Below are 17487 nucleotides of genomic sequence, written 5' to 3' on the forward strand. Positions count from 1 at the left end.
AGTATTTAATGCGGTGGTATCCTTAAACTCTATTACTAAATAATTCTTCTGGGTTTTTTTTAATAACTACAACAAAAATTGTTTTGACTTATAATAGCGAAATTTATTAAAATATAGAGAAAATGTAATATTTATTTATACATATATAGTATATTAAATACTACGCATATATTAAACGCATTTAATGGTCACTGATTAGTGATTAGCCAATCACATACGATATTATATATTTAAATACAACTTATAAGTTACATTCTTATGTATAAATACATAATAAAATTAACCTTCAATAAATTATAGAGTATAAAAATCCTGCAGTTAATAAAGCTGTAAAATGTACATAGATTAGATGTATCAATCGAACTATCTTTATTATTTACGTTTTTTGGAATTTAATAATTTATACAAAATAACAAAATAGACTTCAAAAATATTAATTTTTTGTTTTTAATAATATAATATACCTACCGTACTATAGTTTAACTATTAATTAACGTTATTATTATATAATTCAAATACATTTACAATTTAACCTGACAATACAATATTATGAGATGTTATGTTGATGATATATATATATTTTAAACTTATTAATATTTAATTGTTAAAAAAAAATGCATTCCATTGGTTTTTAATTCCAGCAAAAATATTCTATATAATATTCTAATACTAGATGACTATGTTCGCCCTACTCAATTTCGTCAACATAGTACAGTACAAACACGAATTACAAATGTATAAAACTTTTCTGTTATATAAATGAAAATATGTTCGTTTTATAATATTATTAAATTGTATAAAGAATAATATATTATATCATACCAACAAAATAAAACAGTCATACAATTTTTTTATAAGTATTTAAAACTTTACACCTTTTATAAACAATATTAATATTTTATTAGGTATATGGAATAAAGTTGTTTGAGGTTCTATCATTTATATTTTTAGGATAATTTAAGCTATAAGCCTATCCACGTATTGAATGTTTTTTTTAGGATTTTATAGTAAAATTCCAAAGGCCATGTAATAAAACTATTAAACTAATAATCAATTTTCAAAATTGAATATAAATCCATCTAATTTATATACTGAGTGATTCATTTATCGAACAACAGAACCACACTCATTATTTCAAAAAGAATCACCCAGTGTATATCAAAAGTTGTCAAAATCGTTTTATTAATAATACCTACATACAATTATAATATCACGATCAATATAATTACTTACAATCTTAAATAAATGATCAGTAAAAATTTCAAATCTTTATCGAATTGTTATTTTTTAGGTTATAACCAAAGTTGAGTTTGTTACATGGATGCGAATTAAATTTATCCGGAACGAATCAAGTGAGTAGAATATCTCCAATTCTTAGATCTAAGACAACACTTACTTAATAATTTAATTGTGTAGGTAATTATATATTAAATAAATTTTAAAAATTTACATTGACTATGAGTATATATTTACTACTGAAAGAATTTACAGTAATCGACATAAATACTAGTATACCTACAATAATTTATCAATTTGTAAATTATGTACATATATTATAACTATCTAACAATGTTTTAATTTTGTAATTTGTATGAATTATCTAGCTGAATCTCGCACATTTTTAGTAGGTAAGTAAATTATATACTTATAAAATAATAAGAGAAATTTAAAATTATGATGTTAATTTTTTTATACTCTATAAATTATAATTTAACAATAAGTTTAATGGTGGATTGATTTTAAAATATAGGCAATAAAACATTTACAAACCTAAAAGATATATACTTTTAAATGAAACCCCCTTCCCATAGATCTTAACACTGGATCCGTACCTGGTATTATTAATACCACTAAGGATACTAACCAACGTATTTTAAGAAAAATAAGATTAAATTGTTGTGCAAAACTTTTGGAAAATTTCATAGATAAATATACATGACAATTAGTATGTTTAATTTTATTTAAAATGGAATAAATTTGTCATCTAACCTTGAAATCTATTAACGATTTTTTTTTTTTGATGTTGATTTATACATAAAAATAATAATAAAGTTGATCTCCCTGAAATGCTACAAAAGTAATGTTTTTTTTTTTTTTATATATATATATATAGTGACAATATGGCCATATGGTCTATCTCATCTATAAGTATTTAAAATCTTTTAAGTTACATTATTTGTATCTATTTCAATTTACTTATAATTTATTTATTTATGTCACCTAATGACTAAAAACAATAAATTTCATTAAAATAAATTGGAAATTTAAATTATACTACACACACAAATGTTCGATACATCTAATAATAAATTTTTAATATTTCATTTAAATTATTATTCATATTTCCAATAAAATACTTATATTTACAACTATCTATAAACTTAATACTGTATGAATTAAATGTATTTTGGTTTATTTAACAAAATAAATATTATTGTAACCAAATTTTTACAAAAAAAATAAATATTAATAATAAAAACTATTTATAAATAGGCAATCCATGATATTTAAGGCATTTAATAATACATTTCAAGTAAAATTCAATATTGCAATGTTAAAATAATATTATAGCACTTGTGTCCAATCAAAAAATATTATAATAATTACTTAAACCATTCTCAATATTATACGATTTTATCAAAACTATTTAAGTACAGAAAATAATTGAAATAAATAAGTACATTTTAAGGATTAAACTCGTTATATTTATTTTCAATAAATTATAATTTTAATTAAAATAAATTTTATTTTTATTTTTTCATTATTAATGTAATATTATGTGTGGTATGAATGTACTTTAACATAAAATCATATAGTTATTCAAATTCGTAATGTCACAAACTGGTTTCAACTTAATATTACTTATAATAAAATCTCACGATTTTCATTATACTAAACTAAGTAATTTTTTACTTGGACATAACAATAATAATTACTAATTACTTATTGTATTATAATATTTCTTTTTTTATACTTGAAATGAATTATATATTATACTTCAATAAAAAAATACTAATGATAATAGTCTTAAAGAATAATAATAATGTGTTATTTAGTTATTATTACACTCTAAAAGATTCCATTATACCAGAAGTAATCACACAAAAAAAGTAATAGTATATAACTAATGCTTTTATTCTCTTAACTACCATCATAATATTATAGATACCCTAATTATTTTAATTTGTTTATTATTTTTACATATGTATAGTAGGTACGTACTAAAATATTACAATTATGTATGTACAACAAGGTCATATCAACAATAGGTAATACACAAATATTGTATTAATGAAAAATTACTACTAAATTGGTTTAACTTATAAAATATATTAAAATAACATTATTATATAGCATATAAAATGCATTTCAAATATGACAGGTTTGATGATAATTACTCTTAATATTAATTAAATAGAAACTCATTTAAAATTTATATTAATTAAATATATTTAAATAATTATAATAATTTTCTGATCGCAGCAATATTATAACTAATTATAACTTATTGTTATATGTTTATGTACATACATCAAGTTTCAAAAAAATAGTAAAATAAATAAATAAACTAAAATAACCAAAAATAAAGAATAAAAAAAATTGTAAATACATTTTTTTTATATTTCATTAACTTAAAATCAAAATTTATTTTTATATTTTGAAAAAATATTTTGTTTTGTTCTATATATTTCTTATTGTTCAATATTGTGTAAAAAAATGTGTATATGTAACCGAAACAAATTATTTTTAAATTTTAAAACATTACGACATTTATAAGTCAATTGTTATGGAGAAATGTAGAACTCAAGTCAAAACGTATGTCTGGGAGGTTAGATAAGTTATATGACATATTATACTGGTATTAAAATAAACATGCCTAAAGCAAAAATATATACATGAAATTTTTATTCTAAAATATATTATACATTTTTGTATATGTTTAAATTGTGAGTGTTTATGTCCTATAATCTAAATTAAATCTATAAGAAAACAGAATATTTTGTAATAAATACTATAAAATTATTTTAAAAAATTTGTTACAAACCGTCTTAATTATCTTGAAGGTGAAACATATTTGGTTTTCAAATGTTTTATTCCGTGTATATTTTATTTGTTTTGTTTTCAAATTATTTACTAACCACTTACATAATATTTTCTTAAATAATATAATATGAATATATTATATAATATTACCCATCTTTAAATAATAAACAACTTTAAAATTCTGGTACAATATATTAACTATTATAATATATCTTGCCTAAAATTGCAAGAAAACGCATAATGTTACCATGAATCATGATCAACAGTTCAAATCACTAGTATAATAATTATTAGTGTTGGACAGCCCATTGTCCATTATGCACTATCCAATACTATATAGACAGCAGCTGATATTGCTTACCAAGGTAAACAAGAAATCAAATAAATTCAACCAACTGTATACTGTTCATGCGCAACGTTATATTAAACATATGGATATTATAAATATAATAGTTGTGACTTAGTTATACGCCCGGCTTTTAATCTAATCTTAATATTTTATTTAGTAGCGTGTTAGCCGTAAACGCAGACACACCGTTTTACCATTGATACATAATATATATTTATATATTATAATATCAATGGTACGTATATATATATAAATATTTGTATTCGTAGCTTATTATTAAAATGTGATTAACAGCAGTATACAGTAAATATTTATTAGCTATATATTTTTTTCAAATCAAACAATGAATATTGTTTTAAGTTTACTGTGGATATTTGTATTTTTAGTTCTCACTAAAGCTAATGTAAAATGTAAGTTTTATAAATTTAAAAATATTGATTCATTTTTACTAAAACTAATAAAAAATTTAACTTTTCAAAATGCAAATGATTTTAGACAAAATTTGTGTAATTACGAGTAACGGAAGTAATGACAAAACACGAGATCATTGTCCTCCATTAAATATAGATAAATCTAGTCAAGTCGAATGTGTATTCGCAACAGATAAGTAAGTATCATATTTAAACTATTTAGATCATAAAAAATAATATACATTTTAATGAATAATTGCTTGATTGAAACTTAAAATAATAGTTGCTTTTTAATCAACAATTTTTAGAAAATACAATGACTATTAATTTAAAACTGAATTTTTATTTATCATTAAGTTAAGTAAGTTTGATTAATTAATATTTTTTATGAGAAATACCATTTATTTTAGGTCAGTATTCACTATTTTAAGTTGCACCGATAAAAGAAATTAAAAAATTAAATAATATTTTAACTATACTTTTAACTTTTAAGTCATACCAAACTATCTACACACGATATCTAGCATAAATTATAATAAAATAATTATAGACAAATATCAATTGAATTAGTAATTTTAGCGGCAAGTAATATAAGTCCAATTATTGGAGACATATTTAAATACAGCCAAGACTAAGCCAAGTAATATTTGTATATTTTCTTTCTATTAAACCTATTCAAATTAAAGTTATGTATATTATACGTACCTTGGTGGAAAAAACTATTTTTTTTTTCATTATCAATTATATGTCAGAAGTTTATGCGGCTGACAATTCCAAAAAACATTAATACCATCTTAGTTCAATTTCTAAATACTTCCAGTGTTTTTTGATAGCCTAAAATGACGAAACTGGAAATAATGGACAAGTAACAAAATAAGTTATTAGACAAATATCTAGTATTAAATAATATAAATAAATAAAGTAAGAAATTACACGATTTAGTAAATGACTAGGTATTTCAAAACATTATCTGTCTAAAATCTGTTTTATTTTAAAAGAAAAGGGATAATTATTTCTGTTGTATGAATAGAATATTTTTTATGGAGAATTGGAGCTAAAATTATATAGAGAAATGAGAAAAGTCAGATCTTCCTTCGTATTTGTGGCAATATAACAAACAACTATTTTAAGTATATAAAATGATAAATTCACAAATAACCATAGTTACAAAATATACAACAATAAATATAATATAGCAAGACTAGGCGAGTCAACTAATGATTTTAACTCGTTAAGTTAAGTTAATAAAGAACAACTTTAGTTAAGTTAAAAGTTAATTTTATTGAAATTGTAAAAATTGCAAGTTAAATAGAAAAATGTAACTTAACTGAGTAATACATCAGTTACTTTTCCTTCAAAATAAAATTTAAAACTATACTTTTGTTTAAAGCTGAACTAATAACAAAGTAATATAGTATAAGTTCTACTATTTAAAAAAAATATGTGTACATTAAAATTAATTATTAAAAGTATTTTCTTATTCTATCAACACTTATGCTCATTGTAAAAATAATATATTTACAGATAGTATAATAAAACAAATTAAAAACAAAAAAAAAAGTATTTTCATAATTTAATACTAGTTATTCAGAAACAGTGCGAAATACTTATACAGAACAATGCTTATTATAACGTTATAATTTATAAACAATATTTAATATTTCCCATTATTACAGGATTAAAAATATTTTAAATACATAAAGTTTATACCAAAAAAATATTAACTTGAAGGTCACAATAAAATTAATAAATTAATATCATGAATTACTTCATATCATATAAAACAATTTTACTCCTTAAGTTCCTTCTAAAAAAAGTAACTCGTAATCTAACCATATTAAAAGTAACTTAACTTCAACTTTTAAGTTTGTTTATTCTCGAACTTGTAATATAGTAAGTTAATAATTTGTAGATTGCATTGTCTAAGAAAAATTCTGAATGGAGAAGCAGATTTTGGAGTATTTCAAGCAGAAGAAATATCATATGCAACTCAGTGGAATGACTACTTAAGCATTACGAATGAAATTCGTTTATTTGAAGATGGTATGTATTATTATTTATTAACATAATTGTATATCATTTATAATTCTATAGGTAATTAATTTGATAATTTTTTAAAATATATACGATATTTACATGTTTGACAACCTACACTCTTAAAATGGTTTGTTCCCTGTTCGCCGATTTCCAATTTGCCAACACCCAGTTTTTCAACCAAAAAACTAGTTTTTAATGGTTTTTAAAAAAAGCCCAATTTGCCGATAACGATGATAATATTTGTTACATGCTTCATGGTATAGTAATTTATACAACTATAAAATACCATCTACCTATCTAGCTATCTTATTGTTATAGTTGTTATACACCTTCATACGATTATTGACACATATTATAGGTATTTATATACGTATAGAATATAAATAACTAAAAATTCCACTAACCACTGTGGTTAAAATAAAAATTATGATTTCAGATTATAGTAATATATGATAATATACCACTGAGTGAACTTTAGCACATACAGTATAAGATTATAATATAGTATATAATAATTAATAATATAATATAGAACAAACATATACAATTTTTCTTAGATTTGTTTCGCCATTAAGGAAAGGAATAGTTTAAAATTAAATTAGAAAACAATCAGGACTTACTTCTAGTGAACAATTATATACACAGAATAGACCGAAATTGTAAAAAACGAGTACCTATTATAAATGCTTGGATAATTGTAGCGGTCGTCAAATATTAAAAAATTGAAATATGGTTTTATCCAAATCAAAACCCATAGTCAGTTTTATTTGTTTATAATATTTTGTATTTAATTGTTATTAAAAAAAAATTATGCACCAGATTAAAAGAAAACGAAAAGTAACTCATACTGATTTTATAATTTTTATTTATATTATTTATATTTATTATATTAATTATATCAAAATTATATGAATACTAGTTGTCGAAGAATTGGGTGTCGACAAACTGGGAATCAGCGAATCGAGAGTTTGCAAATTAGGAGTCGGCGAACTGGGAAATCACCCTTAAAATACCTATCTCATGTCAAAAATGTATATACCTAATAACATTTTTGTTATTTAATCATGTTGGTATTCAAAATATAAATTCATTTGAATAATTAGATAAAATATACTTAGAATACGTAATTGAATTATTTTCTAAAAATATGTATTGAAAATAATTATTTGAGGGTAGGTAATGAAACGTGTTAAGTGTGCATTACTGTAATGATATTATTTTATTCGTAAAATACCTACGTCCCTACGTAATTTTCGTTTAATTAATTATAAATATTAATATACGTTTTGACAACGTTTTAAGTTTCTCCAAACAATATTTTTTATAGCAAAAAATATCTAAAATTATTATTTTTTGTTTATATATACATCTAATTTTCACAAAAATTGGACTTGACACGACTATAAAATATTGTGTGTACATATTTATTTATAAAGTTTAAAGATTTCTAAAGTATATCAAATTCATGAAGAACATTAACATTCAATTTTTAAGAATTAGCTATTACAATTAAATTTGTAAAATTAAGAATTTGACATTTAAACTTCATACATTTATAAAAAAAATTGTATATATATTATATTGTATATTACCGATGTACTTAAATAACTATAAAAACTTATAAGGAATCTTGCTTAGAATGTTCAAGTTTTTTTTCATTAACATTTATACCAAAATTGTTTCACATTTTTGTGATAATTGAAGAATTTTGAGTTTTTAAAGACAGAAAAATCACAATTAATATAAAACCAATATTTATATTCATGATTCATTGGTTCATTTAGATTCTAAACTTTAAAATTTAAAAAATTAATTATTAGATTTCTATTATGACGTATTTCATATATACCAATAACTAAAATAATATACAACATAAATAACATTTTTTTTATATCATTTTAACTTTATTTGAAAATTAGTTTCGGAGTTAAAATATTGTGTTAAAAATAATTCTAAAAATATAATTTATATACAAAAAGAAAAAAAAAAGAAAATAATAAAGAATGCGTATGATCAAAGAAGGATAATGTAATACTTAAAAAATCTTTTTTTGAGAAACAGATAAGAATATGTTTTTTGGGTGTCAAAGGTGATGTTGGAAGCTTTTAAAAAAGAAAATAAAAATAAAATAAATCACGTGTTTTATAATATAAAAGTGATTCCCCCCAAACTTTTTCTAATCGCGGAACATTATTATTAGTTATTATAAATCACGACACACTTTGGATAAATATTATCTACTTATTGTATAATACGTATATAATGATGTCGGGTACGTTCAATTTGTCGTGTCACACCATTCAAATTTCACACACACCCTTTGGAAAACACTGTTTTATATTGTTAAAATGTACTTAAATTCTAAATGTTTTAATTTTAAATATCAATAATATTCGAAATTATATTTTGTAATTTATTATTGATTTATAAACTAAACCGAATTCAAATTATTTATATAATAGCAAAATCCATATTAATAAAGTATTTGAATTGAAATTGTATACATTTTTTTTTAGAAAATTTTGATTACAACATGGTAGTGTTAATCAATGAAGACGCTGGCATTAAAAACTTGAACGATTTAAAAGGTAAGCGGTTGTGTCATCCAGGATTTTATAGAGGAGAACCAGGAAATGGATGGTCTAATTTAATATCACAAGTAAGTTAATTAATAAATTATACCGAAAATTAATTTAGTAATTTATATAATATTTATATAATATTGAATATAAATTATATTATGGTACTTTTATAATTTCAAATTAATAAATAAAAATATATACAATTTAAAAACTATACGGAGTATTTAAAAAAACATATATCATACTAGTATTAAATCTGAATTACTTTCAAATTGTATACAATATACATCGATAATTATTATTGTTATTAAGATCTAATATATTTATTACATCAAATCAAAATTAGTTTTACTAATCATAACTTAATAGATCAATGAAGTATCCTTATTATAAAAAAACAAATCAATATTTAATTACATTTGTCTTTAATAAAATAAAAATTAAAATAAATTAAAATAAATTGATTACTTATTTTTAATTTGAAGCTTAAGTAATAACCTATTTGATTATTTCTTATGTATACAATCCTATATTATTGATTTTATTATAATACACTCCTATTCGTTTTAGTACTTTGAACGAATTATTGTTCCACAAAAGTGCGATCCACAATTAAGCCTAATAGAAAATCAATTAAAATCACTTTCTCAATTTTTTGACGAGTCTTGCAAACCAGGTCAATGGGATCCAGATCCTGATATGGATAATATATTAAGTAGGTAATTATAAACTTTATTATCCCATATATGATGAGTTTAATTTTAAACGTACCTGCACAGAAGACAGATATCCAAATCTATGCGCAAATTGTAAGAACCCATCAAAATGCAACGATAATGATCAATTTTGGGGTAGACAGGGTGCATTACAATGTTTAAGTGATTGTTTTGGAGATATTAGTTGGGCTAGACTATCCGACGTTAAAATACATTTCAAAGTAAATAAAACACAATTTACTATTAACATTTTTATAAGTGATTGTAATAATATTATACGTTGAAACTACATGCATGAATTTACTTGCATTTAAGGGTGACAGTACAAATGCTTGCAGTAAAATAAGTTTTCTATGTCCTGATGGTACTTTACAATCATTGGATACTCCTAATCCATGCATTTGGGTATCTCGACCTTGGCCAGCCGTGATAACAAGAAAGTAAGTATAAATGCAACGCATAAATAAATAATCTTTACATTTACAAAAACAATTATAAAATTATTTCTAGTTCAACATCATTAAATATACAAAGAATGATTAACTACGTAAATACAGCTAAAGAATTAAAAAATGCGACATCATGGCAATGGGCCTTAAACAATTTACTTCAATACTATTCTGAACCTATTTCATCTAATATCATTAGAAGTCCAAAAGAATATATTTTTTCAGCTCCTGGTTATAGAAAAGCTGAAGAAAAAGGACAATTGTGCAAAGATCGTGGATATTCTATGTGCATTGAAACAATAACAGCTCTAAAAAAATGCCAAGCACTCTCAGATATATCAATAAGTTATGGTATACAGCCAAAATTGAATTGTATACTCACTCCAAATTGTGCGAAAAAACTAAAAGATGGAGAAGTAGATATGATGGTATTAGATGCTGATAAAATTGCTTTTTTTAAAAGGTAAAAATGTTATTAAAACTCAAAATTAAAACCAAAATTAATTATTTCACATTTTAGAAACTATGGTGTTTCAAAACCAGTACTTTATGCAACTTCACTTTATCACCATTTATATAGAAAAATGAGCGCTGTTATGTTAACGAAAAATGCTGTCGGAGATCTTCAACAGCTAAAAGGAAAAAAAGCTTGCTTTCCTTTGTATGATGGTTATGGTAAAACAAAAAAATCATAAAATTATTGTTTAAGCAATATTATTTTCTTAAAAAAATGTTTTATAAAAATGTACACATTACAGGTTATAAATAATTTTCTTAGTTAATATTTGTGATACAAAAAATGTTTTAAATACTTTTAAATAGTTTTAAAACTATATTGTTTACAGAAAATCTAACTTACTTAATAATTTATAGTGTTATGTATTTGATATCAAGTGGTAAAAATATTTTATCTATCGAATATCTAATAATAATAGCTCTTATTAAAAGTATTTCAAATTAACTGGAAAAAACTAAACTGCGAGGACTAAGGATTTTACCGTCAAAATAAGGAAAAAAGTGACAAAAAACTAATTAACCAATTATTAAAGTTCAAATATATTACGAATAATGATTACTCGTATATCTATGATAATTAATAATTCACATATTACAATTAAATTAATTTATTCAATACATACATAGATTAGTATAAATTATTATAAAAAAAAATTGAAAATATATTTTACAATAATGTATTAAGCTAAGTAAATTAATCACGAAAGAGATTTAAATTTTTTTTTTTTAATCATTGAGCATGATTGTTGTCACAAACTAGTTTTCTTTGTATTAAAATTGTATTTATTTTTACATTCATTACACCTATATAATATCTTAATCCTTAAAGCCCAAATATTGACCAATTTTTTATATTGCATGTTTGTAATAAATAGTTATAGACGTCATCAGTCTATCATAATAGACCATAGTTTTTTTTTACTCAACACTGGTTGTTTACTTGCTACTCATTCAATAAATATTAAATGCTCGTTAATAAAAAAAAAACGTATTATTCAGCATTCGAACATTACACAACATTTTTAAAAATTATTCTACTTCTGATTATGAAATTAAAATCACTATAGAAAATAGTATCAATTATTTTTTTTTAATTGAAGTTCCAAATACCTCAAATCAGGTATTATTCTAAGGATTTTTACCAATTGCCCAAACGGCCAAACACACTGAAAAGTTTGTTTTATGAAATTTATTTGGATTATAATACTTATCCCTCCTTCAAATAAATATAGATTAATCAACCATCGAAATTCGAAGTAGGTATCAAAGATTGTGTAAACTTACATGATTATTACTTATTAAAGGTTGGTTTTATTATTCTAGGGTTTTATAAATTATACAAATTTCAAATATTTAGTAGTAATTTAATCATTCGACTCGTATAAGGAAAATTATATTTATATAAGATGCCCATATTCATAAAGTCAACTGCCCTTTTGATTTTTCCTACTACCCAATTTGGGTCCTGCTGCCAGTCCTAAGGACTGCTTCAAACCATATAAAAAGTGGTTTCCATAGTCGTAACAATTATCAAGAAATTTAATGTGGCCAGTAAAATATTAATATTTTTTTGTATTTATAATAACTTTAATTTTTAGTTTGGAATTCATTTTTAATCACACTCAAACTAGAAAACATTGAATTATTTCCGAATAATAATACGATGAAAAACTTCTTCAAAGAAAGTTGTGCAATATTAAGTTCTAATCAAAACGCAATAGCAGAATGTGATTTTGATGGTTAAGTATAAATACAATACATTATTAATCTACTAAATAAGTAAAAAAATAACTATTCATTTTTTAGATAATTTACCCGAAGATAGTAATAAAAACGGAATGTGGATTGAAACCCAAACACTTAGATGTATTATTGAAGGAGGTGGAGATGTAGCATTTATTAATAGTCTTCATATTAATCAATATTTAGGTTAGTATAAAATATTTTAAATATTTTAATAAGATAACCTTATTGTATTTATATTTAAAACATAATTCTATAATTTTCACAATAATACTATACTTATTTTTAGATATTTTAAGATCGCCATTAAACTTACCAAACAATTTTGACATACATAATTTTTCAACTGTTTGCAATCGAAAATTTCATACTTCAGTTGATTGCTCATTATCGTGGTCTTACTATGGACATGTAAGTTTTTATAGATTAAGCCTTTATACATAAGCAATTTATATGTATAAACAAATGTAAAATAATGTCTTTATTAAAATTAAGTAAAAGATTAAAAATATAACTTAAATAAGACATTTTTATTATCGTATATAGGTGCTCACAGTTTTTAAATAACAAGCACTCTTCCTAAATAAAAGTCAATTATAGCGGTTCATAAAACTACGAAGACATGAGTTTTTATTTAATAATGAACAATAACTACTAAATATTAGTAGTTAGTACTTATTAGTACTAACTAGCATGTAATTTTAATATCTGACTAATTTATAGTTAAAAACAATAATAATAAAATAACCTTTCGTTATTTTGTTTGAATTGAATTAGAAGATATATTTGATTACAGACCAAATTTAACTATTTTTTTATTTTTTTTAGATATTAGCAAAACCAAATATATCTTCAATTTCAAAAAAAGAAATGACCTCATTATTATTAAATATGGATATGACTTTTGGACGAAGAACCAAGTTAAATAATAATTTATTACCACCAGTTTTCTCTATGTATGGACCATTCGATGATTTTGCCGATCCTATATTTCCGGTAAAATGAATAATCTAAATACATAACTGTAGAATATCGGTTAATTTCTAATACATAATAATTTATCAATAATAAAAATATATTTGTATTACATACAGGCAGATACAGAAAAATTGGAAACCATTAAGCAGTTAAAGGAACACAGAACACCAGTATCGCCACAGTACGAATCTTACATTCATATTTTAAATGATCTTAAGCCTACTGTAAGTTCTAGCGTCTCAATAATGCCATTTTCTTTTTTACAATTACTTATACTTTTTAATTTATTATTTAAATATTGTATATAAATACTTATTATATAAAATAATTACGTGCCCTAATTTTGTTTTTAAATTGTGATAATATGTTATAATTATTGTTATTATTAATTAATAATACATTAAATGCATTCATAAATTGGTACTAAAATAGAAATATTAAATAAAAATATTGATAGTCTATTCCACTTTATTAAAAAATTGTTAGTTTTTTTTCACCGTTACCTCTAAGCTAAGTGTTATTATAATGCTAAAAATGTACTCTCAAACCTACAATTATTTAAGTATTGAATAGGTACATAGAAACTAAATTATCGCCTAATATACAATAAGATCAACGTTATAAACTTAAGTTAAAAATTAAATAATCTTAGATCAATAAACATTAGAATAAATCACCATAATTCCATGTAGGTATACGAACCTTGAGTTTATTTAAATTTGTCTTAACTTAAATAACTAATCTATAGATAAATAAAATGTTATTATTTAGACTTTTGGACTAATTTAGACTATTTCATATTTCCGTGTAACATTATCTTTTATAATTAACTATTACAAAATATAATGTTTATACTTAATACTGTAACATTATTACTTTAAGTTAGTTATGTCTAATATTTTGCTCCTTAGAGTTTAATGAATATTCTGTGAACCCACTTATAGATCACTATAATTTACGAGTATATACCAGAAAATATAGTGTTTTATAATAAATATAAAAATTATTATAATAGACTCATATACTTAAAATATTGAAATTGGTAAAATTTTTATAAACAATGTAACTATATTATATAGGTTTAGGTGGTAAACGCGTACATTTCAATAACATATTATATAAAATTTTTATTTATACATAAAAATGATGTAAACATTTAATAATTTTTTACTATTATTGCATAGATACTTAATCTTTATATTATGAGTATTATTAATTTATGATAACATTGATTTTTGTATTTATATTATACATACTATACACAAAAAGGCATTATTTTAAAAATTACGTATATAACAATAAATAAAAAAATTTGACTTGACTCGATCTCTGATGTCATATCAGATTATGAGAAATCAATTTTTGACAAAAATATCAAGGTACCTACATAAAGTTACATAAAAATGTTTAAATAACACATTTATAATTTCGTAGAGTATCTGTAATGCTCTTTACATTTTACAAATTTGTTATTAAAATTAATAGAAGTTATCATAAATAATAATATTATGTTGACGGTTTTAGACATTTTTAATAATAAGTGATTTTTTTTTTTAATTCTCATAAGCTATTGATAAAATATAGAAATAATGAAAATTTTAAGTACAGTGAATAGTCTCGATAACTCGAGTTTTAAGGGAGGCAAAAATTAATTCGACCAATGTATTTTTCGAGTTACAAACATCTCATTGAGTGCAAACGAATTCCATAGGGACGAAAACAAATTCGAGTTATCGAGATTTTCGAGTTATCAAGGTTTGAGTTATTGAGACTCGACTGTATCTTATTGAAGGAGCACAAAACACAAAAAAAAAGTTTTTTTAAAAAGCGTTCAATTCTAAGAGTAATGGAATTAGTTTAACACGACTACTCGAATTATTCAATAAGTTTATGAGGAATTAAAAAAAAGACTCGTGACGTCATTGTATGACCAGTTTTGCCTTGATTGCCTATCTTATATTTTTATACGTGTAAAAGTTGCTCACTTTATACACGATAATTCACCCTATCTTTAAAATATATTTATTTTCTTATTTTTTCTATACAATATACATAATACAGTTGTATGCACTATTTATGTTAGTGTAACCATTTTTCTTAAGTGTTTTGTTTTGGGAAATGATTATATTTTTTCCGTTCAGTATAGGGACTCAAGGGCAAATGTAAACTGGGCCCGTGATTACCATTTTTATTGTAAACTCGACTCCAAAAATTTTAGGTAATAAATTAGGTAGAATGAAAACTCGGATCGGAAATTTCAGATAAAAAAAATGTCCGTTGTAATCTCGACCCGATAATACATATTTACTGATAAAATATAATAAGCATGACATAATTTATTTTTAAAAATTAACTCTTAGAAAAAACACTTACAAAATACAAAAATAAGAAAATATCAGTGAGTGAATACGTTAAACACATGGCTTTTTATACTTTAAAAAATAGATTTATTCACTTTTACATCACAATTTTTCTCTTATATTTTTACACAACAGTTTTACTTATATTTTTACATTTACAAATACACACTTACATTTATATAACGAATTTCATACTATGAATAATATGAAAATGAAAATAATTTTTGGAGGATAATGCTAAATGGTTCTCAAAAATATCAGAAGAAAATTATAGGTACCTATTTAGGGGGACCGAGTTTACATCTAAATTATTTTTACCTGAAAAACACACAGGCCTAGTTTACAATAGACCATTTCAACATTATTTTTCCTCGGGCCGAGTTTACAATCGCCCGGGACTCAAACAGTGGTGTACAACGGGTTTTATACCTACTATGCCTAAATTATATTATGTACAATATTTATTATTTGATATACGACCATTAAGATGAATAAAACAATACTGACATATGTATTAGGTAATTTATATTGACAATCATATTATACAAGTATGAAGTAGATTTATGAGGGGTACGTATAATTGTAGGCATACCTATTTCAATATTTGTATCAATTACCTACTGAATTACCCAACTAGGTACCTACCTACCTATATTATTGTAATTATTATTATTCTATTCTGTGTAATTATTAAAATACTGTTCTGCAACTAAACTAGTACTAAAATTACTTTTTTGTCATTATTATTAATTATTCATTCATTAGGTACCTAATACTTTTTTCATCAACTGAACGCTTTATACTAATTTCCCTTTCTGTTAATAATAATATTATACCTATAATAGCTATTACTATACGTCATATTATTATTATTATGCACCTATTGTAAATGTGAATGTTTTATTGTATAAAAAAAAACTGTTTTTTATTTTAAATTAAATATGTATTTAACTATTGTTGAACCATTATAAACTTGAACGGTTATTACTTATTTATAAGTTAGATAAGTAATTTATAAATATATTATGTATGGGTATTATAGTACGCTCATAGTATGAGTACCTAGGTACTATAAGTATAAGCGCATATTATGTGCATATTGTACAAAACAAAATATAAACGTTACCCATATGTTATGACTGCCTATAAATATATAAATATATTCCATGGTTATCATGAGTAACCACACGTTTGTGCGAGTATGACTAATAGTTCTGCCCGTGTATATGTTATAATTTACAAATAGGTATGGATGACGTATAATAGTTAATAAATATTAATTATTATTACTTACTTTTACCTA

The 17487-nt window shown here is 22.6% G+C and overlaps 1 protein-coding gene across 1 annotated transcript; it reads left to right on the plus strand.

Annotated features, from left to right (window-relative positions):
* Window positions 1–4548: 4548 nt before the first annotated feature.
* Window positions 4549–14784, plus strand: LOC114124366 (transferrin-like). The gene is made up of 14 exons (XM_050200583.1): window positions 4549–4803; window positions 4889–5000; window positions 6716–6846; window positions 9357–9499; window positions 9993–10137; window positions 10202–10359; window positions 10454–10578; window positions 10649–11050; window positions 11108–11262; window positions 12702–12842; window positions 12910–13032; window positions 13136–13257; window positions 13675–13842; window positions 13941–14784. The coding sequence occupies exons 1-14, from the start codon at window positions 4737–4739 to the stop codon at window positions 14130–14132; spliced, it is 2184 nt and encodes a 727-aa protein (XP_050056540.1). The 5' UTR covers window positions 4549–4736; the 3' UTR covers window positions 14133–14784.
* Window positions 14785–17487: the final 2703 nt, after the last annotated feature.

The sequence above is a fragment of the Aphis gossypii genome, chromosome 2 (assembly GCF_020184175.1).
Source record: "Aphis gossypii isolate Hap1 chromosome 2, ASM2018417v2, whole genome shotgun sequence".
Lineage (NCBI taxonomy): Eukaryota > Metazoa > Arthropoda > Insecta > Hemiptera > Aphididae > Aphis > Aphis gossypii.